The 27,899-nt window shown below is 50.0% G+C and overlaps 1 protein-coding gene across 2 annotated transcripts in view; it reads right to left on the bottom strand.

The window, feature by feature from the left end:
* SLC43A2 (solute carrier family 43 member 2) overlaps window positions 1-25,295 on the bottom strand; it is a 45,757-nt gene extending 20,462 nt beyond the window's left edge. Inside the window, exons 1-5 of one of the 2 annotated variants that reach the window (XM_079797062.1) lie at window positions 25,162-25,295; window positions 24,070-24,267; window positions 10,253-10,454; window positions 9,237-9,292; window positions 8,131-8,207 (exon numbers count right to left, since the gene is read on the bottom strand). In XM_079797062.1, coding sequence (XP_079653188.1) covers window positions 8,131-8,207; window positions 9,237-9,292; window positions 10,253-10,454; window positions 24,070-24,229 — 495 coding nt within the window. In that variant the 5' untranslated portion in view covers window positions 24,230-24,267; window positions 25,162-25,295. Of the gene's footprint in view, window positions 1-8,130; window positions 8,208-9,236; window positions 9,293-10,252; window positions 10,455-24,069; window positions 24,762-25,161 lie in introns of those variants that run through there. The other variant, XM_079797061.1, reaches the window with a different exon arrangement.
* Window positions 25,296-27,899: the final 2,604 nt, after the last annotated feature.

The raw sequence follows: 27,899 nt of genomic DNA on the forward strand, positions 1-27,899 counted from the left end.
GGTTGATGCTCAACCACCGAGCCACGCCAGCCGGGCCCTCAGGGCCTTTTTAATTTTTATCATAAACAACAAATGAACATCCTTAAATGAATATCCTTGGAGATAAATATATGTGCATATAGCAATTATTTCGTTAAGATAAAGTCCCGAAAGAGAATCAGTTGTCATACTCTGTGCCAAATTGCCTTCTAGAAAACTTATACCAATCGATCTTCCCACCAGCAGCATAGGAGAGTGTCTGTTTCACTGTCGCCATTCCATTGTTCATTATCATTATTTTTATTTTTAATATTTGCCACTTCACCAATATCCTGCTGTGGTAAAATCCATTTATTTGAGTATATGAATGAAATGAATTGGTGGCTGACATTTGTTTCAAAGTAATCTGGATGGTGGGTGGAGGTAGAAATGAAACAAGAATGGCCATGAGTTAATTGTTGAAATTGTAAGATGGGTATGTGGGGTTCATTATACTATTCTCTCTAATACCATATATATTTAAATTTTCCATGATTAAAAAGAATTTTAAAAACATACATTTATTTTATTACTAATGACTTTGGATGTTTTTCTACAGTTTTAAAAGTCATTTATATTCTCCATTTATCCTTTTTTTCCTATAAGGATGTTAATATTTTTATATTGATTTTGATTAGGCTCTTTATATATAATGCAGTCACAATTTATTCATACACTGCAGGTATGTTTTCCTAGTTTGCCATTTAACTTCTTAGTTCATGGCTTTTTTTTTACCAACAGAAGTGTTGAAATAGGAAGTCAAAGTGTTTTTCAGCTTTTAGCATTTATGTCAGGTGAAATCTCTCTGAAAAGTACATCAAGAATGACCTTGACCAATGAAACCCAAAGCATAAACATCCTGGCAGCAGTGGACACAGAAGAATAACAAGCACAGCAGAAGAGAGGGTTTCCCTGTGGACACTAATTATTTTTAAATGTTAATACTTATTGTGTGATCTTTTAAGCCACTTCCTTCCCTTCCTCCCAAAGCTGTCACGCCTGCCAGAAATATCCCCATTTGTTGTGCCCAGGGGCGGCTAGATCAAAGGATTTTCCTTATTATTAAGTGGTGGCATATAATAATATATAGCATGATTATATTAATATAATAATATGTTATTATAATATAATAGCATCATTATAATAGCAACTATTTGTAATATCTACTCTATACCTTATCTTAAAAGCCCTCCAAACAGGCCTAGCTGGCGTGGCTCAGTGGTTGAGCATCGACTCATGAACTAGTTACTAGGAGGTCAGGATTTGGGCACATGCCCAGGTTGAGGGCTGGACCCCCAGTAAGGGGTGTGCAGGAGGCAGCCGATGGATGATTCTCTCTCATCATTGATGTTTCTATCTCTCTCTCCTTCTTCCTTCCTCTCTGAAATCAATAAAAATATTTTTTTAAAAATTAAAAACAAACAAACCTCCAAACAACCTTAATGGGGCAGGTGTCACTTTTTATCCTCACTTAATGGTTAAAACACTTTAGGATTAGGAAAGTCATGGAACACCCGTAAGCTGGCAAGGGTCAAATTTGGGATCCAAAGCAGGTCAAGTTTGTGTGCACAACTGTTGGGCTGCTCTGCACACACTTCAGTTGGGCCCCAGAGCAATGACCCTCACACCTCATGCTCTGTGTTCCTTGTTAAGCATTCTGTCTGCTCTTCCTCTGATCCTCCTGTTAGACCATCTGCTCCTCCCCGCCCCCTGGCCTTCCCTGGCTGACCTTCCACGGTCCTGGGCCACACCATCAAGTGGACTCTCCTGTTTCATCTTCCCACCCGAGTCTCCTCCTCCCACTGGTCTCCATGCTTCTCCTTCCTCCTTCTCTCCCTCCTCTGCCTCTGCTCGACCTCAGCTGCACATAATGGCTGCTCAGAAGCCTGGTGATGGAGTGGTGGCTGAGTACTGAGCAGAGTGCTCTAGTGAGGGCCTCAAGGGCCAGGTGGAGGGAAGAGCCAGCTCTGCTGCCAAGAAGAAAGCCGGAGCCGTGCGGCAATGACAGGTGCCGGGGCAAACACTCAGCAGAGACTGTTTCCTGACTCAGGAGTCACTGCACTCACAGGTGCGGGGAGTGCAGGCCCCATCCCCCAGCCCTGGGTGCTTCCACCACCCCTGCTGCCTGAGAGGGTAGGGCTGCGGTGGGCTCTGCCGGGCCCTCCCTGCCGGCCAGCCGTGCTCCCTCCCTGGGGATGCTGTTGGTGACTCATTCTCTCAGCCCCTCAGCTGCCCAGGAAACAGGCCTGGGCTGTGTGACCTTCCCAGAGGGGAAAACAGCAGCTGCAGGCGGCCCCTCCCCTGGATTTCTGGCCACAGAGCAAGGCTACTAGATGAGAGTCCCCAGAGGCTGCAGGGTGGTGAGGATGGGCTGCCTTCCCTAGAAGATCCTCTAAGATGTCTCTCTACCCAGTGGCCCCCAAGACAGCCCTTGGGGTTGCTGGTAGGCAGGGACAGAAGGGCCCCTGTGTAGCCAGCCACCTGACACTGACTTTCCAAATTTGTGGTTTCCTGAGCCCACCAGCTGGGGGCACACCCTGGCCCTGGGGGAGATGCCACGTGCAGCCTGGGCGGAGGCTGGCATGCTGGCCCTCAGGCCCCTTCCAGAGGGGAGCCTTGTCCTCAAGTGGCTGGTGTACACACCCACAGCTCCGTACAACCTGTACAGGACAGGATCCAGGTACCAGTCTAGACAAGCAGACTCAGCAGAGCCGAGCTATTTCCTAAGCCCAAACCACCTGGCAGCTCCAAGCGCTTAATGTCAGGAGCAGGTCCCTGTGGTCACCTTTCCGCTTCACTGCTGAAGGGTGGGAGGAGCGCTCCCACTCCCCCGGCCACCTCATCCGCCTTCCCAGCCAGGTCCAGCCCTGCCGGTGCCCACGACACTTTCTGTCCCCCTGAACTTGTCACATGCTGAAGCAAGTTCACAATGCGGAACCCTCGATGGGTGAATTTTCCCCAGGCCAATGGCGGTCAGCTGACTGCTTTGGGTTCACAAGGCACAGAACAGAAACGGAGAGGGAGAACGGGCTCCCGCTCTGGGAGAGTCCTGCTCACCTGGCCCCTGGGCTCCGGGAGAGCTGACCGAGCTGACCGCGTCCTGTACAAACAGGTCAGCCGAGCAGGAATGCTAACCTCCAAGCCCGCACGGGACACCTGCTTCATGGCTGCATCCGAGTCCTTCCCGCCTCCCCTCTCAGGTTTTGACAGAGGGGTATTTATTCTGTTTCCTTCAGACTCAGATCCCCACCACCATGGGATCATTTCTTCCTCAGGTTCAAAGTCAGGCTTCATTGAATCAAATAGGAAAAGCCCACAGAGAAATTTTTCACCAAGGAGCCTGGCAACGTTTTGTAATCACTTTTCTGAGAGGGTTTCAGCTCAGAACTCCCCGTCCTGCCCGCACGGACAGGGGTCAGAGTAATGAAGTGTAAAAGACATGTCCACAATGTTGTCTGCATCTGCTCCCATCTCTAAGCAACCCAGGCCCTGGATTGTGGGGTGGCGACCCAAAGACGCCGGCTCAGCCTGTGGCTGGTATTTGTGCTCCGGCCGATGAAGCGAGTTAAAGGGGTTGTACAAACACAAGACACTGAGCAAACAGACCAGAGTGTGCTGTCCAGGTGGGGGCAGGGGGCGGGAGGATGAGGCTCGACCTGGGGAGTGCTCTGCACCCCTGGAACGACCTGGCACCCTCCCCTGAGGACATCACCCTCTGCTGCAGGGACCTGGGAGCCCAGTGCTGGCCGTCAGGTAGCCCCCCTGGTGTGGATTCCCCGGGCCCTCTGAGCCTCCCCACCCCCAGAGGAAAGGATCACCCATCAGCAGACCTCTTGGGCTCTGGGAAGGAGGTCTAGCTGCCAACCCATCCTGGCCTGCGGGGAAAGGCAATTTTGCCAATTTGGGGCCCCTCTCCACCAATTGAGGTAACAGCTTACAGGGCCTGTACATCTTTATACCACAACCCAGGCAACACTAAACCCACTGGGACTCAGAAAATCCCCAAAATAAGGTTTCTATGACAACACATTGCCCCCAATTCCCAGGTTATCATGGAGCAGTTATCCACGGCCCACCGCGGTTGTAGGAGACTTGATTCAGATGCTCCTAAAGGCGACCCTGAAGGCTCCTTTGGCCCCCGCATTAGAATATGGGTGGGAGACACAAACAGAAAGTGCCATTGTGTTGCTAGATCAGCATCACTGGGAGCTGCTCCTGACAGTTCTGCTTTTTAAAGGCCTGGGTTGTGTCAGAACGAGATTCAGCTCCGCTCAGCAGAAGCTGCGGCCAGCCCTAGCTCATTGCCCAAGAGCTCCGGGCCAGCCCTCGCTGACCTGCTGCTCAGTCTCTTTCAGGGTCTGCTCTGGAGGAGGAGCAGCTGTCGGAGCCCTCATCTGAGGCCTCAGGAGACAGGAGGATGCCCACGGAGAAGCCTCAGGCCAGGATCGGCCGTGGAGGGGAAAGAGAGGACTTAAAAAGTGCTTAAGAAAAACAAAAAAACAAGTTAGATCCCCAGCCCTCTTCGGGCAATCGATGGGTCTCTCTCACACTGATGTTTCGCTCTCTTTCTGTCTCTCCCCTTCCTTTCCACTCTTTCTAAAAATCAATGGGGAAAAAATATCCTCAGGTGAGAATTAACAAAAAAAGAAAAGCACTTCAGTAAAAGCGCTTAGGGAGTTGGCCTGTGTAACTAAAAGTGGGGGCGGGGGGGGGGGGCGTCCAGCGGGATGTGGGGTGAGAGGTGTGTCAGCCCCTGCCTTCCCACAGAAGACAGTGATTAAGCAGCTTCGTGGGGCCTCTCAACCAAAGGTTGTCAAACTTTTTCTGTAAAAGGCCAGACAGAAAATATTTTAGGTTTTACAGGCCATACAGTCTCTGTACAACTACTTCATTCTGCAGCCACTGCACAAAGGAAGTAAGTGGGCGTGGCTCTGTACCCATAAAACTGTTCACAACACCCACTTCCCTGGAGTGGCCTCCCTTTGGCCTGGGGTAGCAGATTGCTGGCCTGTGCTCTAGACCCAAGTATGGGGACCTTAGAGGACCAGCCACCAGCCTCCCTTAAATAGATCCCTGCTATCCAAACACTTTAAGTGCCTGGTCACTATCTGGCCTGTGTGGCCTTTTACCTCCCAGGGGAAGTGAGACGTTGATAGGAACACCCCTGCTGTGTGCCTTTGGCCTCCACAGAGACCTAGAGGTTGTGAAAGCAATGGACCCTCCCCCAGAAAAATGCACCTGGGAGCACACACTCTGTTTGCACAGAATCTCCAGGGAGAGCACAGCCCTCCTCAGGCTCATTCACAGCCCACATAGAAGCCTGAAAACCCGCGGGTAAGAGCCCTTGCTCACTCAGAAAGAGCTAATTGCTTTGCATATGAAAGGTAATCCTGTAGAAAAATAGACAAATGCCACAAAGAAGCAATTCACAGAATACAAATCGCCACAAATAAGAGGTGAAAAGATGCTCTGTCTTACTAACAATTAAAGGAAAAAAATTTTAAATCACGGAATATCATTTTTTACCAGATCAGATTGGCTAGTGTTTGAAAGATTAATGACAGGGTACTGGAAGAGGTGTGGAGAAAAAGGCACTCTCATACGCGTGGGTAGGATGGCATCATGTACAGACAGTATAAGCTTTTGGAAAGACCACTTCACAGTATCCGTTAACATTTCAAACACACTGTTCCTGCGGCCCAGCAATCCCACTTCCAGGAACTTATTTTACAAAAATATATGTACAGGAACAAACATTCACTTCAGCAGCATCATAAATCAGAAAAATTGGAAACAAACCCAAGTGTCCATTAGTAGGAAGATGGTTAAATAAATTATGGTAATATCTGTATTATAGAATTACATGGAACCCTTTAATAATGTGGTCGATCTCGAGAGCTTAAAATAATAAGGTAGATTTCTAAGCACTGGCAGGAAAAGATGTAAAAAATACATTGTTAAGTGAAAAAGACAAGTTGTGCCTGGCCAGTGTGGCTCAGTGGTTGAGCATCGACCTATGAATCAGGAGGTCACAGTTCGATTCCCGGTCAGGGCACATGCCTGAGTTGCAGGCTCAGTGCCCGGTGTGGGGTGTGTGCAGGAGGCAGCCGATCACTGATTCTTTCTTATCATTGATGTTTCTATCTCTCTCTCTCCCATCCTCTCTGAAACCAATAAAAATATATTTTTTTTTAAAAAGAGTAACATTGGTTAAAAAAAAAAAGAGTAACATTGGTATCTGCAATTCTTTTTAAATACTGAAGAGATACATTCTAAATGATAAAGGTGGGCTTATAAAATTTTACAGTCTATAGTTTATACTTAGAAAATATTAACTTTTTGAAAGAAGAACATGTTTGTTTTATAATTTAAAAAAGAAAACAGATCCTTATGGTCTTAATAGCCTCCTGAGGTTTCTTAGACAACTACAAGTTCATTTTAAAGGCTTTCTTAAAGAGGATTTGTGGTATGGTGGTTTTTATCCATTTGTCTTATGCTTTATCACAGTAAAACATCTTTCTGCATCTCAGAGCATAAACTCCTCAAGTTCAAGGACCATCTCTTTCTCTTATCCCAAAATTCAGAACTGCCATGACATAGGCATAGAGTGACTAAAATGATGGGTGCTGCCAGGTTTTTAATTTTCCTTTTGATGAAAGAGTTGATAATTTTCATGCTGTCAAAGAACAAACAGAACCATGACTCCTGTTACACAATTTACACAACTTAGTGGAATTTGGCAGTTCTAACAGATTTCCTACAGTTTCGACATTTATTGACCTCTGGGTATTTGAGTGGGGGGAGGGAACATTTTTCTTTTCTTTAATCTACTTGGTTAAAAAAATCAAAATAAAAATGCACAAAAGGGTACAAACCCATCTCTCTCATACCACCGGAGCAGGGCAACCAGAGTCCCCAGACCTGTGTGTCTTACCCCCTCCCCGAGCACACCGCACACATGGCCCCGTGCCATGGCCTTTCTCACCTACAGAGATGCCGCTGAACGTTCCATTCCCAAGACCCAGACCCAGACAGTGGGTCCTTCCCACCAGGGTAAAGTTAACAAGGCCAAGTGTAGGAAGGGTGACCAGAGGACATACTAGGCCTGTGGCCTCTGGCTCACGGCCCGCAGACGAGGGGTCACAGAGGTGCCAGCACCTATTCAAGCTTCCTTGCAGGAAGACCAGCAGTCCCCGGGCTCCCGCACAGCTAAACAAGGGCCCCCCAACTCCTGGCTCCTTTGTGGGAAGAGAAATGAGAAACCAGAGTATCCTGCAAATAGTGCTGGTAGGTATTATATCATAAAAACTTTTTCACGGGGAAACTGAGGCAGGCCAGGCTTTCCTGTTGGACAGAAATCTCTTAGAAGAGCCTGTTATTCTCACTTCTTTCCCAATGGCCAGCTCTGAAAGGCACCCTTGCCGGACTGGGCGAGCCTGCAGAGAGCTTCCCTCTTCCTCCCAGGAAAGGCATGTTTGGCTTCCTTTGACTGTCTTTCCTTCAGCCTGAGCCTTACTGCAGTCTCCCTCCCCTTCTGTGGCGTCCTGGTGCTACCGAGAAGGGGGTGCTCAGCACCCTGAGAAAACCTCTCCTTCCCTAGAGGGGCTTTCTGTGTCCTGGCATTCCACAAACCAAGGAGAGGTGGCCTGTGTGCTCCCCTGAGTTCTCATTCCGTTCTGGACAAAGGCAATGGTTAGGGGTGGGGAGATTCCGAGCGAGGGAGGTTTGTTTTTAGGTTGCCCTGTAGCCAGGGCTGTCATGGAAAATAAGAGAAAGAAAGTGGGCGGTAGCTTTTTTCCTCCCTGCTCCCGTCTTCCCTGGACACATGGCTAGCAAGCTGGCTTCCTCAGTGCCTCAGCCAAGGCCAGCAGACAGGGGATGGACCCGCTCTGAGAGCCAGGCTCTGCTGTGCTGCAGGACCCCCGCCTCCCACTGGGGAGGCCTCGCTGGCTGGCTTTGCTCTCCAGCCACTTCACCACCAGCAGCCCTCTCATGCTGGGATGTCCAGGCACACGCAGGTGAATGGAAGACAAAGAAATTGAAGCCCATAAAAGCTGCCTCAAATTCACACGGCGGTGACTGAACTGAGGTCTTAAAGAAATGGATACTTACTGTTAATGAGGTGAAAGTCATGCACATCCCGCCAAAGCCATTCAGAGACAGGGAGATGAAGATGAGCACAGAGAGAGCTGTAGGAAAACAAAGGCACAGAATCAGGGCACCACAGCTGAGCTTCAGGGAGGCCAGGCTCGAGCTCTTACAAAAGGTGCCTCCCGCCCTAGCTGGTTTGGCTCAGTGGATAGAGCATTGGCCTGCGGACTGAAGGGTCCAGGGTTCAATTCTGGTCAAGGGCATAAGACCGGGTTGTGGGCTCGATCCCCAGTGTGGGGCATGAAGGAGGCAGCCAATCAATGATTTCTCTCTCTCTCTCTCCTTCCCTTCCTCTCTGAAATCAATAAAAATACATTTTAAAAAAGGTGCCCTTGCCCTAACCGGTTTGGCTCAGTGGATAGAGCACTGGCCTGCGGACTGAAAGGTCCCAGGTTCGATTCCGGTCAAAGGCATGTACCTTGGTTGCGGGCACATCCCCAGTAGGAGGTGTGCAGGAGGCAGCTGATCGATGTTTCTCTCATTGATGTTTCTAAGTCTCTCTCCCTCTTTGTAAAAAATCAATAAAATATATTAAAAAAAAAAAAAGGTGCCTCCCCATCCTCTGTTCTCCATTAACCTGAGCAGCAAGTGAGAAGCAGCTTAACTGAAACCAAAAATGCAGGTGCCCCCAAATCAATAGATGGTGAAATTCAATTCCTATTTTAGTGTTTGTTCTAAACTTCCTTGAAGCAACAGCTTCACCTGAACAGGGTTGGGGACCAGGTGGCTTCTGAGCTCAAGGGGACACAGCTGACAATTCTGCACACACCTCTGCAGCTGGCCTAGTTCTTGGAACTTGCCTCTCAGGTTGGATCAATGAGGCCATCACGGACTGGCCTGGCTTGGTGATGAGAGGGGAGTTTCGCACACCCTGGGACCTTCCCTCAGACAGCAGTCTGGGGCAGTTGTTCTTACCCAGCCACCCATTTGAGATAAGCAACTGGGTAAAGGCCTAACAAGCATCCCCTTTAACTTGAGCAGTGAGCACCAGGCCTGGCACAGCGTCCTAGAGCAGACGGGCACTCTCCCCAGTCCCTGACAAAAGGGTGGAGGAAAAGTGTCCTCACAATTTGGGTTACTTGCTCCATATGCAATCAGCAAGCAGGAGACAGCAAAGCAGGCACTAAAAACAAGCAGAAATAATACATTATTTTTTCTTCTTATTATTGTTAATATTGTTATTATTTGGGAGTATTTACTATGTATTAGATATTTCTGGAAATTTTATATACAATATTTTATTTAACTTAACAATTCTAAGGAGTATAATTGGCCCCATTTTACTGATGAGAGGGAAAAAAAGAACTGATTTCTCCAAAGTCTCCAACTAGTAAGTGCCCAAGCAGGAATTCAAGCCTGGAAGCCACATCTGGAAAACACCACACTGCACTGCCCTTCCCATCCCGACCGGAGCGGGCCCAGGCTCTGAGGTGAGAGTGGGTTGTGCCCGCTCTCGCTCGCTCAGCCAGGGGATGGACGGAACACACTGAGCACAGGGCTCGCTCATTGCAAGCCACTGCCCTTCGAAATGATCATTCGAAGGGGACTGGCTAGGGGAGACCGTGGCCTGAGAGGGTGGACTGACCCTGAGTCTGGCACACTGGAACTTTACAGACCAGGGACACCCCCCAGAGGGTACACCTGATGATCCACACAGGCGCCGATGGTAGGGCAAATACTAGGACTTCTATTTTACAACTTTTAATCTCAGCCATTTTAATTTATATGTTTGTATATGTGCCACAAAGCACATAAAAAACTAAGAATGGCATATGTATATATAATTGATAACTCCATGTGCTTATATTAGAAGTAATTTTGCAAAACCTTTTTTTCTGATAGAGGAAGAAGGTCATAGAGAGTGTGGAAGCCAGTGTTCTTAATGACAAGAACTCCAGACCTTCCCAGGCAGGCCAGGGGCCCTGGGCCTTTTGTATGCAATACTGGCACATGACAAGGATCAGAACACCTACTGATTTGGTGGCAGAAGGAGTAGAAACTCTGGGTGGGCATTTAGGGAGCTCCACAGCAGGGACCAGGATTCCTACAGTGGGGAACTCAGCCCAGGGCCCCACACACTTACCTGCCTAGCAGCCTGAGCTTCCTTGGGCCATACTTGTCCATGACGATGCCCAGGGGCAGGGTGATGGCACTGAGCAGGAAGGAGCCCACGGTGAAGGCCAAGTTTAGCATCTCATCTTGGGCCTTGCAGCTGAGCCAACCATTCATCCAGCTCACCTCCTCCTCCTGCCCTGACTCACCCGCTGTGCCGTTGGTGACGTTCTCTGTGTGTGCAGAGAGAGAGAAACCTGATCACAGGGTCATGGCAGGGATTCCCAGAGATCGGAGGGGCAGGTGCACATTCAAAGTCACTCCACTGGGAATGGCAGGGTTGTCTCTGGGCCTCCTGAGGACTCAGGCTACCCCACAGCAGGCTGGGATGTCCATCTGGCCCAAGCCCCCTGGAATGATAATGCAGCGGTTCTTTTTTTTTTTTTTTAAATATATTTTATTGATTTTTTACAGAGAGGAAGGGAGAGGGATAGAGAGCTAGAAACATCGATGAGAGAAACATCGACCAGCTGCCTCCTGCACACCCCCCACCGGGGATGTGCCCGCAACCAATGTACATGCCCTTGACCGGAATCGAACCTGGGACCCTTCAGTCCACAGACCGACGCTCTATCCACTGAGCCAAACCGGTTTCGGCAATGCAGCGGTTCTTAACTTTGGAGGGGACATAGATCCTTCGGTGAATCCAGTGAAGAAAGCTATGCTCCCGTGACTCAGAAAATGCACACAAAGTCTTTCCCACAATTTCAGGGGCTTCGTGTGTCCCTCGAAGCACCCATGAGCCCCAGGTTGGGATTCCTGTTCTAGAGTCACCTATTCCCATTCTAGAGTGACCTCAGGCCCCAGCCTTGGCAGTGGGGCCCCAGGTTGGCTAGAGCCTTCTCAGCAGCTACAGAGGGGCCAACCCTAGACCACGTGGGAAGGGCAGGCTGCTGGCGTGTCCTGGGTCAGTTCGGAGCAGTGGGCCCCCTTTACTGCTAAGTACAGTGGACTTCTCAGACATGCAGCCCATAAGCTACCGCCTCCCCTCACATTTTCATGCTATCAACCACCACACACACTATAGTGTAGAACACCTTGGGAAAGGATTTTTAAAAATAGTCCCAATTTATTTGCTTTCACTTGTTGAGACCTTTTACTTTCTAATTTTCCTCCCTAGAGTCACCACATGTGCTGTCCCTGAGGCCACACCTGTACTACAATCCTGGCCCTTAATGGCCCGCTCCCAAGTCCACCCAGCAGCAAGACAACAGGAATAGGAAGGAAAAGTGCTGCGGCAGCTGAAGGCAGGAGAGTGGGGGCAGGCTCAGAACAGAGCTGAGAACGCGCTCCTCGCTGGGACTGCTAGTTATGAGATGCTGACTAATCCTGCAGAAAGAGGAGCGGCCTCTGATTAGATTCGAGGTAACACTGGGAGAGACAAGGAAACGCCTCTCTTCGGAGAACTGCGTGCCTCCAGATTGCGGCCCTCTGGCGCCAGGGCTGTAAAGCTGAGGTCTGCAAAGGCCTGCCCAGGCCTCTCAGGGCTGCCCCAAGGTCATGGAAAAGGATGCACTTTGGGTGAATCATGCCATATGCCAACCTCTAACCAACGAGGCCTCCTGGGGGCACGCTGATCGAGGGTGAGGTGCTGGGTTCCAATTTTGGTTCCTCCACTTCCTACTTGTATGACCTTGAAGAAATGACTTAAGCTTACTCTTTCTTAGGTTTTTTAATCTGTAGAATGAGCATAATCTAACAATCAGTATCTACCTCCTAGAGTTTTAGGGAAGACAGGAAAATCCAGATAACATTCTAGAACTCACACAAGCATAGAAAGTGCTCAATAAATAATAGCCGAAAGTTACTGTAATTACTATTATTGGAGGCAAAGGATGGGGGTAGTGGTGCAACTGACTGGCAGCAGAGCCTGGCACGGTAACTTACGGTGGAGTTCCATAACTGTGCATGTGGTAGCATGAATGTGTGTCTAGTCTCCCACTGGGCTGGGGGGCCTGGAGGGCAGGGACTGCATTCTGGTCACCTGAGTCCCCAACACCTTACTCAGGTCCTTTACAGAGCAGTTATTTACTGAATTAATGCAAACAATGGACTCCGATCACAACAGCCAAAAGGATCAAGAAAGAAAAAAGCAAACAGGATAAGTAGATACAAACTGAAGATAGAGGGGATTTAAGGGGATTAAAGCTACAATGTTAACCTCCTGAAGCTACAGAAACAAAACCTAACAAGCCAGTCCAGCAGGTGTGGCTCAATGATTGAGTGTTGACCTATGAACCAGGAGGTCATGGTTCGATTCCCAGTCAGGGCACGATTCCCAGTTAGGGCACATGCTCGGGTTGTGGGCTCGATCCCCAGTGGGAGCCGTGCAAGAGGCAGCTAATCAACGATTCTTTCTCGTCACTGATGTTTCTGTCTCTCCCTTCCTCTCCGAAATCAACAAAAAAATATGTTAAGAAAACAACCACCTAACAAGCCAGATTCCCACCCCACTCAGCCCTCTGCTGTCCAGAAGAGGCCCCACCACACTGGCAACCAAAACAGCCAACCAGGGTCACCTGAGCCCATTAGGACCCACTCAGCACTGTCACACACACTGACAGCCGGCGGCCGGAGCCGCTCGCCCACTGTGGGGCGGCTTCTGGGAAGGCAGAGCTGCTTCACAGGTTGGCACTGGCTTCAGGTGCCAGCTCTGCCAGCAGCAACAGAAACTGGAGGTGAAGTGGGACGACAGCCACTTCCAGGTTGGCATGCAGGTATGAGCAAACAGGACAGGTGTGACACAGCGGATGGGTGGGGAGGGTCCAGGATTGCTGGCCTGTGAAACCTGCCTGTGGCCACGCAGGTTCTAGAGCCCATTGCTGCACTCAGTGCTGCAGGGCCTGCTGCTGTGGGCAGGGAGCCCTGCCTGGACAGACACCAGCAAACGAGGCAGCACTCCCTCTGAGTGAGGCACCAGGGTGCCCTATCCACAGGTTCCCCAGAGAGGAACTGCAGGGGACCCTTAAATCCAGGACTGCACTCACCGAGAGAAAAGATAAAATCCCAAGGCACAATACCCAAGGCAGTCTCCCTAATATGCTATAATTGGGGATGGGTGCAAACATCTGAATTGTTTAGAGATCTGGTCACCCCTTAACTAGACAGGGGGCTAATGAGGAGACAGGTCAGAGTAGAAGGAAGGGTCTCTGTCCCTCACACCTTTCATTCTAGAGCCACTACATACAGAAGCAGGGACCTTACTTTGGGCTACTAGCCTTCTCTTCTTAAACAAGTCCCTGCCCAAGGGCCGCCTGGCCCTCAGCCCTCCTGCCTTCGGGCAGTGACGTCCAGCAACAGATGAGCCAGGAGTGGGTGGAGGTGTCTGAGTGGCCCCTTGTCTGCCTATGAGCAACATGAGAGTGTCCCTCACCCTAGGGCAGTGGTCGGCAAACTCATTAGTCAACAGAGCCAAATATCAACAGTACAACGATTGAAATTTCTTTTGAGAGCCAAATTTTTTAAACTTAAACTTCTTCTAACACCACTTCTTCAAAATAGACTTGCCCAGGCCATGGTATTTTGTGGAAGAGCCACACTCAAGGGGCCAAAGAGCCGCATGTGGCTCGCGAGCCACAGTTTGCAGACCACTGTCCTAGAGGGACCTAAACCATCCTTTAGCCCAGAAGCTTTGTTGGCAGTAAAACTTCCCACACGAATCAACACAGATGCAGCAGGTGCCCAAACACACAATCACACTCAGGCTGCTTCTCTTCCACCTGGAAATGTGGGCCAGGAGAAACACAGATCAGGTAAGCACCCAGGAAGTGTCAAGGCCCTGGGGTGCCCCTCTTCTCCCAGCCTCCAGCTCAGCCCTCACCAGCCCAGCCTGCTCTGCGCCTCACTTGCACCTGTTTAGTAAACAGGTGACTGCAGTGGGAGGCCAGAGCGGCCTGATCCAGCCCAGCTGGGGAAGGTGAACCGAGAAGACAGAACAAGGATAGGTGTGGCCAGAGTATGCTGAGAACAGGCGTAAGACTGCTTAGGAGGAAACCCAGGGGCAGGGAAGAGAGAACAACGCCTGTGCTGTTTGGCTTCACTTACAGAAGACTCACATACACAATCTTCACAGAGTAAGCAGGGGAGAAAAGAGGGTGCTGTGACCCCGCTCAGGCTCCTCTGACATCTCTGGGTCAAAGAGGGGGCTCTCCCCATCCCAGGGAAATAAAGGGAGTGGGAGCCTCCAGAATAGCTGGCCAGAAGATGCTTAAGGGAGCCAAGGGCCCTGGGCTGGGCTGAAACAGCCCCTCTAAATTCCTGAGCAGCCCTCTTCTGCCTGGCCACTTACGAAGTACCCCCTCCCTGGGGCAGGCCCCTGGGCCACCCTGCTGATGGCCCCTGCCCCAGGACCTCCTGTCTTTCTCAAATCCTTAGTCTATCCGGCAACAGGAAGCAGCATCTCCAGTGCGGCAGGGGGATGTAGGTGAGAGGTCAGCCTCAGACACAGAGCAAACAAGAGGCAGGACACAGACAGGCAGAGGGCCCTGCTGGGGAGGCCAGGGCCAACCCCTTAGCTGTGGTCACAGAGTGCCTGTGTGTGCTGGCTGCTGTGTTCAATGCTATTCATTCCTGTGTCACTTAGCACCCTCCCACCCCCACCCCATATCCCAGGAATTTCAGAACAGGTTCAGTAGCTTGCCCAAGGTCTTGTAGCCAATACCCGGGGAAACTGGACTTGAATCCAGGCTATCAGACTCCAAAGCTCCTGCTTTTAACCTTCAGGCTGTGCTGATGCTACACGACCTGGGTTAGAGGCAGTTCTGAGAAAATGCTGAGAGCACAAGGCTGTCACAGTGTTGGGGCAATACCAGGTGGACCTAACTCACCTGGTGGGAATGGGACTGTCCCCAAGACCCTCCCACAAGGTCCCTGAAAGCCAACCCAAGCTGGACAGGACCTGAACAGGACACCAGGAAACCAGAAGGGGTGAGCAGCGGATGTGGGGAGAAAAATTAGGTCATGAAATGGGAAGGAGGAGGGCAGGGTTGGTGGGGAGGGCTCAGGGCACCAGCTCCTCTCTGTGACACATCCTAAGGCTGTGGTCACCAGCCTTTAGACTTTCTTATCCACTGCTACTTAAAAAAAAAAATCCAAAATACACAGCAACAAATATGAAAGGGTGAATTTTCAAAAGCTATCAAATCACTGACCCTTGGGTGTAGGAGACCATTTCATGCCTCAGAAGGGATTGGCGTGAAATATTCAAAGTGATGAAAAGCAAGTACCTACAACCAAGACTACTTTCCCAGCAAGGCCATCATTTAAAATTAAAGGAGAAATAAAGAAGTTCCCAGACAAGAAAAAGCTTAAGAAGTTTGTTAACAGGTGTAGGACTGCTTAGGAAAATGTTCCAAGAAATATTATAAGAAATGTCAGCAGGTCTTCTTTAAGAAGAAAAAAACCACAACAGAGGAACATAGTTAAAAGGCAATAAATACATACCTATCAATAATCACCTTAAATATAAATGCTTAAGTGCTCCAATCAAAAGACATAGACCAGCCCTAGCTGGTTTGGATCAGTGGACAGAGCATCAGCCTATGGACCAAGTCCTGGGTTCGATTCCAGTCAAGGGCACATACCTCAGTTGCAGGCTCCTCTCCGGCCCAGGCCCTGGTCAGGGTGCATAAAGGAGGCAACCAATCGTTGTGTGTGTTTTTCTCACATTGATATTTCTCTGTCTTTCCCTCTCTCTTCCACTTCCTCTAAAAATCAGTGGAAAAATATTCTTGGGTAAGGATCTACACTAATAAAAGAGAAATATGCAAATTGACTATCCCCCACGACGCCCACTAGCCAATCAGGAGTGTGTATGCAAATTAACCCAACAAAGGTTGTGGGTTAATTTGCATATGCAGGCACAGAGCGAAGACTGAAGACTGAAGACTGAAGACTGAAGACTGAAGACTGAAGACTGAAGAGGCTTGGCTTCTCTGCTGCGGCCGGAGCGAAGGCCTGGGTCCTGGGTGCCAGAGGAAAACTGGTGCCGGCAGCCAGGGGAAGGAAGGCCTATTGCACAAATCTTTGTGCAATGGGCCTCTAGTAATAATAATAATAATAATAATAATAATAGACATAGGGTAGCTGAATAGATAAGAAAATGAAACTCACATATATACTGTCTACAAGATACACACAGACTAAAAGTAAAAAAATATTTCATGCAAATGGACGTGAAAAGAAAAAGCTGGGATAGCAATACTTATATCTGACAAAATAGACTTTAAAACAAAGGCTAAGGACCCTACACAATGATAAAGAGAATAATCCAATAAGAGGATATAACCCTTATAAACATTTATGCACCCAACATAAGAACACCTAAATATATAAAGCAAATCTTGATGGACATAAAGGGAGACAGTAATACAGTCATAGTAGGGGATTTTTAAAATCCTTACCCAAGGATATGTTTGTTGATGAGAGAGAGAGAGAGAGAGAGAGAAAGATAGATCAGTTGCCTCCCAAATGTGCCCTACCGGGGATTGGACCCGAATTTAGGTATGTGCCCTGACCAGGAATCAAACCCACAACCTTTTTAGTGTACAAACGATGTCCCAACCAATTGAGCCACCCAATTGGGGCATAGAAGGGGATTTTAACATCCCATTGACATCAATGGATAGATCTTTCCAGATAGAAAATCAACAAGGAAACAGCAGCCTTAAATGATATACTAGATCAAAGCATTTCATCCCAAAGCAGCAGAATATACATTCTTTTCAAGTGCACATGGAACATTTTCTAGGATAGACCACATGTTAGGGCAGAAAAAAAGTGTCAATAAATTTAAGAAGATTGAAATCATATCAAGCATCTTCTCTGACCATAATGGTATGAAACTAGAAATCAATCATAAGAAAAAAACTGAAATTCACACAAGACATGGAAGCTAAATAACACGTTACTATACAATGAATGAGTTAACTATGAGATCAAGGAAGAAATAAAAAATTACCTTGAAACAAATAAAAATCAGAACACAACAATTTAATATTTATGACACAGCAAAAGCAGTCCTAAGAGGGAAATTCATAGCATAATTGGCCTACCTCAAGAAACAAGAAAAATCTCAAATAAACAATCTACATTTACACTTAAAAGAAACTGGGGGGGAAAAAAGCCCAAAGTGAATAGAAGAAAGAAAATTATGAGACACTGAAGAAGATACAAATATGTGGAAGCATATACTGTGTTCATGGATAAGAAGGATTAACATCATTAAAATGTCCATGCTACCCAAAGCAACCTATAGATTCAATGCAATTCCTATCAGGATACCTATGGTGTATTTCACAGAACTAGAACAAATATTTACATGGAACCACAAAAGACCCCCAAATAGCCATAGCAATCTTGAGAAAGAACAAAGTTGGAGGAATCATGATACCTAATATCAAACCATATTACCAGGCCATAGTAATGAAAACAGCATGGTTCTGGCATAAAAACAGGCATATCAATCAATGGAACAGAATAGAGAGCCCAGGCCTTTATGGTCAATTAATATTTGACAATGGGGTAAAGATAGTCTATTCAATAAATGGTGCTGAGAAAATTGAACAGATATGTGCAAAAAACAAAATTAGACCACCTTCTTACACCATACACAAGAATAAACTCAAAATGGATCAAAGACTTGCCCGTTGGTATGGTTCAGTGGATTGAGCTTTGCCCCATGCACCAAGAGGTCACTGGTTCGATTCCTGGTCAGGACACGTGCCCTGGTTTCAGATTCAATCCACAGTAGGGAGCATGCAGGAGGTAGCTGATCGATGCTTCTCTCTCTCTCTCTCTCTCAAATCAATAAAAACATCTTTTTCAGAAAATGGATTAAAGACTTAAATGTAAGACTTGAAACCATAAAAATCCTAGAAAAAAACATAGGCAGTAAGATCTCAGACATTTCTAGTAGCGATATTTTTTCCAATATCTCTCCTAGGGCAAGGGAAACAAACGAAAAAATAAACAAATGGGACTATATCAAACTAAAAAGTTTTTGCACTGTAAAGAAAACCATCAACAAAATGAAAAGACAACCCACTGAATAGGAGAACATATTCACCAATGACACATCTGATAAGGGGTTAATATCCAAAATTTATAAAGAACTTACACAACTTGCCCTGGCTGGTGTGGCTCAGTTGGTTGAGCGTCATCCCATGCACCAAAAGGTCACAGGTTTGATTGCCAGTCAGGGTGCATGTCCAGATTGCAGGCTCAATCCCTGGTCTGGGTGTGTGTGGGAGGTAGCCAATTGATGTTACTCTCTCTCTCCCCCTCTCCCTTCCTCTCTCTCTAAAATCAATTAAAAAAAAAAAAAAAGAACTTATACAACTCAACACCAAAACACACAACCCAATTAATAAATGGGCAAAGGACCTGAATAGACACTTCTCCAAAGAGGACATAGAGATGGCCAAGAGACCTATGAAAAGATGCTCAACATCATTAATTACCGGAAATTAAAACCACACTAAGATATCACCTCACACCTATCAGAATGGCTATCATCAATAAATCAACAAACAACAACTATTGACAAGGATGTGGAGAAAAGGGGACCCTCATGCACTGTTGGTGGGAATACAGACTGGTGCAGCCACTGTGGAAAGCAGTATGGGGTTACCTAAAAAATAAAAAATGGAACTGCCTGCCCTAGCTGGTTTGGCTCAATGGATAGAGCGTCGGCCTGCAGACTGAAGGATTGTGGGTTCGAGTCTGATCAAGGGCATGTACGTCAGTTGCAGGCTTAATGCCCAGTCCTGGTCAGGGGGCATGCGGGAGGCAACCAATGGATATTTCTCTCTCTGTGTATCTCCTCCTCCCTTCCACTCTCTCTGAAATTCAATGGAAAAATATCCTTGGATGAGGATTAACAACAACAACAAAAATGGAATTGCCTTATGACTCAGTGATTCCATTTCTGAGAATATATCTGAAAACACTCAAAACAATAATTCGAAAGAATATAAGCACCCTTAAGTTCATTGCAGCATTATTTTTTAAAATATATTTTTATTGATTTCAGAGAGGGAGAGAGAGAGATAGAAACATCAATAATGAAAGAGAATCACTGATTGGCTGCCTCCTGCACACCCTACACTGGGGATCGAACCCACAACCCGGGCATGTGCCCTTGACCGGAATCGAACCTGGACCCTTCAGTCCGCAGGCTGACGCTCTATCCACTGAGCAAACTGACCAGGGCTGCAATGTTATTAACAATAGCCAAGATTTGCAAGCAGCTCAAGTGCCCATCAGTAGATGAGTGGATAAAAAAGGCTGTGGTACATTCATACAATGGAATTATTTAGCCATAAAAAAAAGAAAGAAATCGGGGGGTGGGGGAACACTAGGGGGATAAGGACACATATGTAATAACTTAATCAATAAAGAGGAAAAAAAGAAAGAAGGAAGGAAATCTTACCCTTTGCAACAGCATGGATGGACCTGGAGAGCATTATGCTGAGAGAAATAAGCCAGTCAGAGAAAGACAAGTGCCATATGATTTCACTTATTTGTGGAATCTAATGAATAAAATAAACTAACAAAATAGATACAGAGAACGGACTGACAGCTGTCAGAGAGAAAGGGGTTGGAGGCTGGTGAAAAAGATGAAGGGATTAGAAGGGAAAAAAAACCTCATAGACACAAACAACAGCATGGTGATTACCAGAGGGAAAGGGGTGGGGGGAGGTAGAAGAGGGTGAAGGGGGTAAATGGTGATGAAAGGAGATTTGACTTGGGGTGGTGAACACAATACAATATACAGATGATGTGTTACAGAATTGTACACCTGAAACCGATATAATTTTATTAACCAATGTCACCTAATAAATTCAATTTGAATAAAAAAAGGGAGGGCCTGGAAGCCACAGAGGATGTCTCCTGTCCACATCTGCAGCCTCGGCCCAGGCTGGTCCAGTTTCCCTGGGTGATGGCAGCCCCTTCGCCCCCTCAGCACCCCGAGGGCCAGCTTCCTGCTGTGTTTCAGTGAAGGGGATGGCTCTCCCCCCACCACAGGTAGAGTGACTGTTAGACCAAGAGCACAGACCTGGGCTCTGCCTTGGTGTCCATGGCTGGGCTGCACTGTGACCTCCCTAGGCAGAGGCCATGCCTCTCACCTTCACAGTCCACCCCACTCAGCAGGTGGCAAGTCCTCAACACTCCATGAGTCTAAGAGGTGAGACGGATCCTCCTCCTCTGCCTCCCTCACTTCTTCTTGCCTTGAGAGTAAAATCCAGCCTCCCCAGCAGCTTCCCTGACACCCTCTCAATCTCAGTCCTTGCTCTCCTCTTCTCCAGCATGCAGTCTGCCTCAGGGCTACTTGCCCCCTTCTCTCCTGGCTCAACCCTCCTCACCCTCCACACTTCTGCCTCAACATCAAAGAGGCCCTTCTACCCAAGCTGAATCAGACCTCCACTGTCACTCTTCGTCCCAGCACCCTGCTGTCCACTGGAGTACGGACCACGCCTTGAAACTACATAGTCTGTGTGCGGTGACTTGTTTGATGCTGGCAGACTGCAGAGACCCTGAGGGCAGGACTGCTCTGCACTCCAGGGCAGCACCTCAACAATGTTACTGGCCTGGATGGTGTGGATCAGTAATTGAGCATCAACCCAGGAACCAAAGGCTGCCAGTTCGATTCCTGGTCAGGGCACATGCCCGGGTTGAGGGCTCAATCCCCAATAGGGGTTCGTGCAGGAAGAAGCCGATCGATGATGTTCCTCTCTCATCAATGTTTCTCTCTCTCTATCCCTCTCCCTTCTACTCTCTGTAAAAACCAATAAAAACATTTTTTTTCCTTTTCCAATAAAAACGTTTTTAAAATAATGTTTACTTAAAGTACAGGTTAGATGAAAGAAGAGATGAAACATCCACAGGCAGCACCGGCCCCTGAGCGGCCCCTGCCGAAGTGGGCCACCGAATGACAGAGAAAATGAAGAGAGTTCAGATGTGGGTGGTTTCAGTGGCCGCCCAGAGGCCAAAAGGACACAGGACTGGAAAAGCCCCATGACTCCTGGGCTGGGAACCCAGTCCGTCTCCTGCCCACACCAGGGGGACTGGACTGGGGAGGCAAAGCCTAAATGCCTAGCCCAGGGCCCTGTCATTAATCCCGACTGTCCAGCAGGGAGGGCAAAAAGAGCTCAGCCGCAACGGAGAAAGGGGCTCTTTCTTTCTTCTCCCACCTCACCACGCTGGAACCAGCGCTGTGTCTGCGGCCAGATTCTGGCTCGAGTCCCAAGAAAGAGCTCTGAGAACCTTTCAACAGGTTCAGGCAAAGTTTCTTTAGAGGACAAACCAAAGCATCAGTCCTAAAAGCAACAAAAAGCTGGCAGATTTGCATCTCAATCAGCTGTAGGCTGGTCCCCCCTTTTCACAAGTCTGGCTCCTCTGCAATGCAGCCGTCCACCAAGTTTGAAAATACTAGACCTCAGCAGAAACCTTGTCCCCAAATCCTCCAGGCACTCCCAGTCAGGCGCGGCTCCGGGATTCCTGCCTGGAAGGCTCAGGCTGCTTGGACTCCCAGAAGCCAGGAACAGAGAGGCCAGAGAGATAAGCTGTGTGGAATCAGCAGGCCTGCCCGCTGAGGATGCTGAGTCAGTGGATTTGCCCGAGAGTCAGAGGAACCAAATTCAGAAGCAGGAGCAAAGGCATGGGATAAGAAGTTGATGTTCAACCCACATCCTGACCCTTCACCTTCACCTTCACTTTGGGTTACCAGGGGGGCCAGTCAAGCCCTAAAGGCTTAAATACTAACTCAGCACTAGGTTGGCACAAGCTCTCGGACTCCTCCCACTTGAAGGAAGTAGCCAAGGTTGAGGCAGGAATGAAGTGACCAGCCCCAATGCTGCCAACACCTTAAAATAAATTAAATCAGTGGACAAACTCGGAAGAACCCTAGAATCTGACCTTCTAATACCAAGTGGGTAAAAAAAAGAAAGAAAATTGAATATAGCAGTCCTCCAGGGTGAACAAGATGATAAAAGCTTCATCTGTGGATGATGATGTTTTTTTCCTATTTTTTAAACTTTCTGTGTAGCCTGAGAGAAAGCCCAGGGAGGCAAGCAGGAAGGGCCATGATCTAAAAGGGAGGAGCGAGGGAGGGCGAGGAGGAGCCAAATACTCCAACCTGTTCCTTCCAGAGTCATTAACCTAACAGTTCTGGGACAGAGTAGAAAGCTTGTGTAAGGAACAAGGTCTGAGTGACTTTCCCGTCTCCCAAGATTTCTTGCTGACAGGGGGAAAGTTCTGCCAAGAACCCTTAGGCTATCAGGAAATATTTCTGAGTGGCTAAAGGCTAAAGGTTCTAAATGATACACGCTCTGCCCTGCCAATAGCCTGTGCATATCTCCCCCCCACTCCCCCCCCCCACACACACACACACACTCCCTTTCTCCTGCCCTAAACCTCTCCAGCTACGCTTCCTAGAAACTGGAACACTCAGGAATATCCTGGGAAGATCAGAGAAGAAAAGCGGGGAGGACTCTACATGGAGTTACATGAACTGGTTCAAAACTTTTTCTTCCCTCAAAGTAAGAACTCTAGAAAGGCAAAGCATGCTGGTGGTGTGATCAGGGGGTCACGCTTGGGCTATCTCTCTGTCTAAAGGGACTCGGGTAGGGGCTGGCTGACAAAGGCACTGGGGAGAGGCATTACTTCGATTAGGTTGAACTGCTGGAGACAGCAAGAGGGCAGAGGAAAATGTTTCCTATCCAGATTGTCTAGGACAGTGGTCAGCAAACTCATTAGTCAACAGAGCCAACTATCAACAGTACAATGATTGAAATTTCTTTTGAGAGCCAAATTTTTTAAACTTAAACTTCTTCTAATGCCACTTCTTCAAAACAGACTCACCCAGGCCGTGGTATTTTGTGGAAGAGCCACACTCAAGGGGCCAAAGAGCCGCATGTGGCTCGCGAGCCGCGGTTTGCTGACCACGGGTCTAGGAAGTGGGTAGGAGGGTAGAAATTGGGAGTCACGGGAGTTCCACAGTTAGGCTGGACCTACTGACAACAATTAGGACCTTCAGACAGGGCTGGGAGGTATGAAGGTAGGAATGGGGGTTTGATTTCTTGTAGACCAGCAACCTCAGCCTGCATCCGGCAACACCAATGATGTGGCAAAGGGAAAGGACAGACCTAGAGTCATTTTTATAAATACGCCCCCCCCCCCCATGGACCACTGTGATGTGATGTTCTCACAGCTTGTGGGAGGAAATGTCCGTTGGAAAATCATAAAGCAGCAAAAATAGACAAGAAATTGTATCTGATAAGCCCTTAAAAGACTCCATAATGATCTGACTAAAAAAAACACCTAAATTCTAGATCCATCTTCCACCGGATGGAGGCCAAGCCACTTCCTCTCTCTCTTGTTACACCCCAGCCACTGAGTCAGGAGTTCCTTTTTCTACAGTCAGGGAGAAACATGCTTAACGCCAGGCCAGCGATGGGCCAGGCCCTGGGAGGAGAGGTGCTCAGCAATGCTCCCAGGTGTGGAAAGAACGCCCTGGACTCGGGGTTCTGATTCTATTACGGCCCCTAGCTGTGTGGCCCTGGGCAAGTCAGAACATCTGTCGGAGTCTCAGTTTTTTCATCCATAAAACGGGGACAGTGATATGTACCCAGGAGAGCTGGATGAGGATCAGATAGGCCTTCTGCTGGCTGGGAGGCGCTGCGCAGCCGCCAGGTAGTGTTGCTGGCTCGGTCTGTTGCGCCATCTCGCCCTGTCCCAAAGCTCCCACTCCAGGAGCCTCCCCGACCGAGCCCGAGGCGCCCGTCTCACCTGGCTCCGTACACAGGTAGGAGTAAAAGCCCTCCGACTTGAGCATGATGAGCAGCGAGCCCCAGCCCAGGAGGACTGCCGAGAAGAGGAGGTTTTCCAACACCGCCGTGCAGGCCATCCACCAGCGGCGCCGATGGGCCGTGGCCAGGGTGGGCGCCATGACGCGGCGAGGTGGCCCGGCTCCGGCTCTGCAGCCACCTGCGCACAGACCTCAGCGTCAGCGCCCGGCCCCGGCCAGTCGGGGAGGCCGCGCTCGGCCGCTGCGGCAGCGCGGAGCTCGTCACCCCTCCGCGGCCCGGACTGCAGGTGCGCGCCGCTCAGGGAGCCCCCGTCTGGCCCGGGACCTGGGCCACCCGCCGCGGGGGGCTCGTGCGGCCGCCCTCGGCGATGAGAGAGCCGCTCCGGCCAGGCAGGGAGACTTCTCCCGCAGCTCACTCAGAGGTAAACTGAGGTATGCTAGCAGGAAGGGACTAACGCCAGCTCAGGGGCATGCAGTCAGTCCTGGCGCCCAGCATGATTGACATAGCTTGGGCGTCTGCGGGGGCGGCAGCCTGAGATCCAGACACCTGGGCCGGGGCGCACCTGAGGGCGGCCACTCCCTCGGACCCTGACGGCCGCCCGCTCGCCCGCCCGCAGCGAAGACCCTTCCCCAGAGCTGGTTCTTTCAACCACAGGATCAGCGCACCTAGCGCCTACGGCCCGCCCACGGCCCGCTGATTGGCCTGACGGCTCAGGAACTGCCGCGCCATTGGCCGCAGTCTAGGTCGCTAGGCGCTGCGGCCACGCGAACCCCGCATGGGAGAAGCGAAGCCGGTTCAAACCGGCGGCGCGAGCCACCTGCGCGACCCCCATCCTGAGCTGTGTCCCCTGCAACTGGCCCGTTTCGATGGAAGCGGATCTCCGTCCCTCCATTTCTTTGCTCCTCCTAAATTCGTCATCCCTTCTGTCAGCTCCTCAACCATCCAATCTCTTCCCTCTCATATTTTCACACATCTTCTCCCTAACCTCCTCCCCCCCCCCCCCGCGCCCTACTCGCTAGCCTTCTGCCCCCGGCCCCCTCCCCCGAGGCCCGATTCCCAGGACCCAGCTCACCCGGCTCCTACGGACGTGTGTCGGGCCCGGCCGGCGCCTTTTCTGGCCCCTTTTATTACAGCCCTTTTATTAGGACCCCGAGACGAAAACACTGCTGCACGCTGATTGGCTGCGTGGGCTGGAAACAGGCGTTGGCCAATCAGTAGGCACCCGCCCGGCCGCAAGCAGAAGCCGGTTCCGGCCGGACTCCGAGACAAACAGGAGAACTGGGGGTGCTTTGGGATAGCGGTGGGCCGAGCCTCTGCTCTGCCACCTTAAACTGGAGTCACAGCTGGGCTGGACACCCCTGGAGACATTGCCCTAGCGCCTCTCCGGAGCCCCACCCCGAAACCTTGCCCTGGGTGGAGTCTTGGGCTCAGCCTACCCGGCCCCCCGATTCCCCCAGCATCACTCCCGACCCGCTCGCGCACCCAGCTCGGCTTCTGCACTCCGCTCTCCGACCCGCTTTAGAGCCCCCAACTTCCCGAACTCTGCCCTGGGCACCAGGCCTCGATGCTCTGGCTCCCTGTGGGTCGCTCCACTCCCGCCGCCTGCACTGCCGCCTCCCAGCGCAACCCATTCTGGTTCCTCCTGCCCCCAGGATCCCCCCCACCCAGGCAATGTTTGCCCATTCCGGATCTTCGGACCCCAGGCGCGGTGTGCCTCTCCCTGTTCTCCTGATTCACCGACCCCGCTCCTGGGTGCCGTCTGCCCGGTCCCTCGGGGACCCCCAGGTGGGAGTTTGGGGCTTGTCTGTCCCCTAGCACAGTGTCTCCCCTGTTGCCCCATCCAGACTCTGGCCCACTCCCCTTGGCCCCTCAGGAACCGTGCCAAGTTGACTACCCCATACCCACTGTCTGCTCCACCTCCACCCCTTTCCCGTCTGTCTTCCTCAGGGGGCCCTCTTCAGGGCAGCGCCGAGCTGCAAGGACAAATCAGGCCTCCGGGAGAAGGTGTGGAGTCGGGAGGGCTCCAGCTCCCAGTCTGATAAGCGAGCTGGACCTGCCCAGAACTGCCAGGGCAGGGGGAGGGAGCCCAGGCTCCGGAATTTCTGCTGCCCGTCTTCGTCTCTCCGCTCAGAGACACTAGCCTGACCTCAGAGGACCCTTGGCCTTCCCGAGGATTCGGCTTGGTCTCCCAGGCAGGCGCTGGGAGCTGGCTGATCCCAGGGCTGCGGGAGCCCCAGTAGCCTTCTGTTCCACCTCGCCCAGTCCGAGAGCGCCCTCTGCCGCTGTGAAGCCGCCGCTGGCACCCTCGTTCAGACCATCCTGCCGCCCTAGGCTTGGGGGATCCTTGCTGGTTACCTATCCTGTTATCCAGGCTGCAGAATTTTTCATCCACTTACAAGATTGCGACTACCACTTGGCAAACGTCAGTCCTTCCCTCCTAGAGCCACCTGCTTGAGGGCCGTCTCCAGGTAGCTGTTCCATACACATTTCTAAACTGTTTCAAACCTCTCTAGAATAATTCACTTTCTCCAAAACTGTTCCTCCTATTCTTTCTCAGCTAATGGCCCCACTAGCCACTGAACGTAGAGACCATGATCCACCCTTTCAACACCTGCTGTTATTGTCCCTCTCCACCCCACCCCAGCCTGCCAATACAGCCATATTTCCTAATTTGCTTATCTGTGCTCCTAGGACTCCAACTGCTTCACCCAGCGTCCAATCGCAGCCCCTGAAATCCATCTCTCCACCCCACCCCACCCCAGTGAGCTATATAAAATGTAAATCTGACCTTGGGCCCCACCGGCATGGCTCAGTGGTTGAGCATCGACCTATGAACTAGGAGGTCACGGTTCAATTCCTAGTCAGGGTACATGCCCAGGTTGCAGGCTCGATCCTCAGTGTGGGGTGTGCAGGAGGCCGCAAATTAATGATTCTCTCTCATCACAAGTGGCCTGGTGCACGGATTCGTGCACATTGAAAGGAAAATAATTAGAAGAAATATTTTAATATTGCTATGTGCCCTTTCTCCCTCAGTGCCTGGGAGCTGGGCGGTGGCCCCGCCCCCCACCGCCAGCTGGTCACCATCTGCTGAGTGATCAGTGGGGCGATCAGGGCCACTCGCACCCACCTTGGCTTGGCACCGCCTGCTCACCTGCTCCCCATCCGCCGCTCATCAGGGCCCATCGGGGCTGGCAGCGCCTCCACTGCTGCCAGCGCATTGTCGCCATGTTCTGTGCCGACCCTGGTGGTCAGTGCATGTCATAGCGGGCAGTCAAACTCCTAGTTGAATGACCACCTGAGGGGACAATTCGCATATTAGGCTTTTATTATATAGGATATTATATAGGATGTTTCTCTCTCTCCTTCTCCCTTCCTCTCTGAATCAGTAAAAAATATATATTTTTTTAAAAATCTGACCTTGGGCCAAAACCGGTTTGGCTCAGTGGATAGAGCGTCGGCTTGCGGACTGAAGGGTCCCAGGTTCGATTCCAGTCAAGGGCATGTACCTTGGTTGCGGGCACATCCCCAGTATGGGGTGTGCAGGAGGCGGCTGATAGATGTTTCTCTCTCATCGATGTTTCTGACTCTATCCCTCTCCTTTCCTCTCTGTAAAAAATCAATAAAATATATTTTTTTAAAAATCTGACCTTGGTAAATCTGATCTCTGCTAAAATCAGTCAGAAACTCTACCATTTGTCTTGCAGGATAAAGTTCAAGGTCTCCAACCTGACCCACACAGGCTCCTTCCTCCCACCAGTCTCTTTCTCCCCAGGGAGGCTGGTTGACCTGCCTGGTCCTAGATGCTCCAAT

This window comes from Cnephaeus nilssonii, assembly GCF_951640355.1.
Source record: "Cnephaeus nilssonii genome assembly, chromosome: 19".
In the NCBI taxonomy this organism is placed as follows: domain Eukaryota; kingdom Metazoa; phylum Chordata; class Mammalia; order Chiroptera; family Vespertilionidae; genus Cnephaeus; species Cnephaeus nilssonii.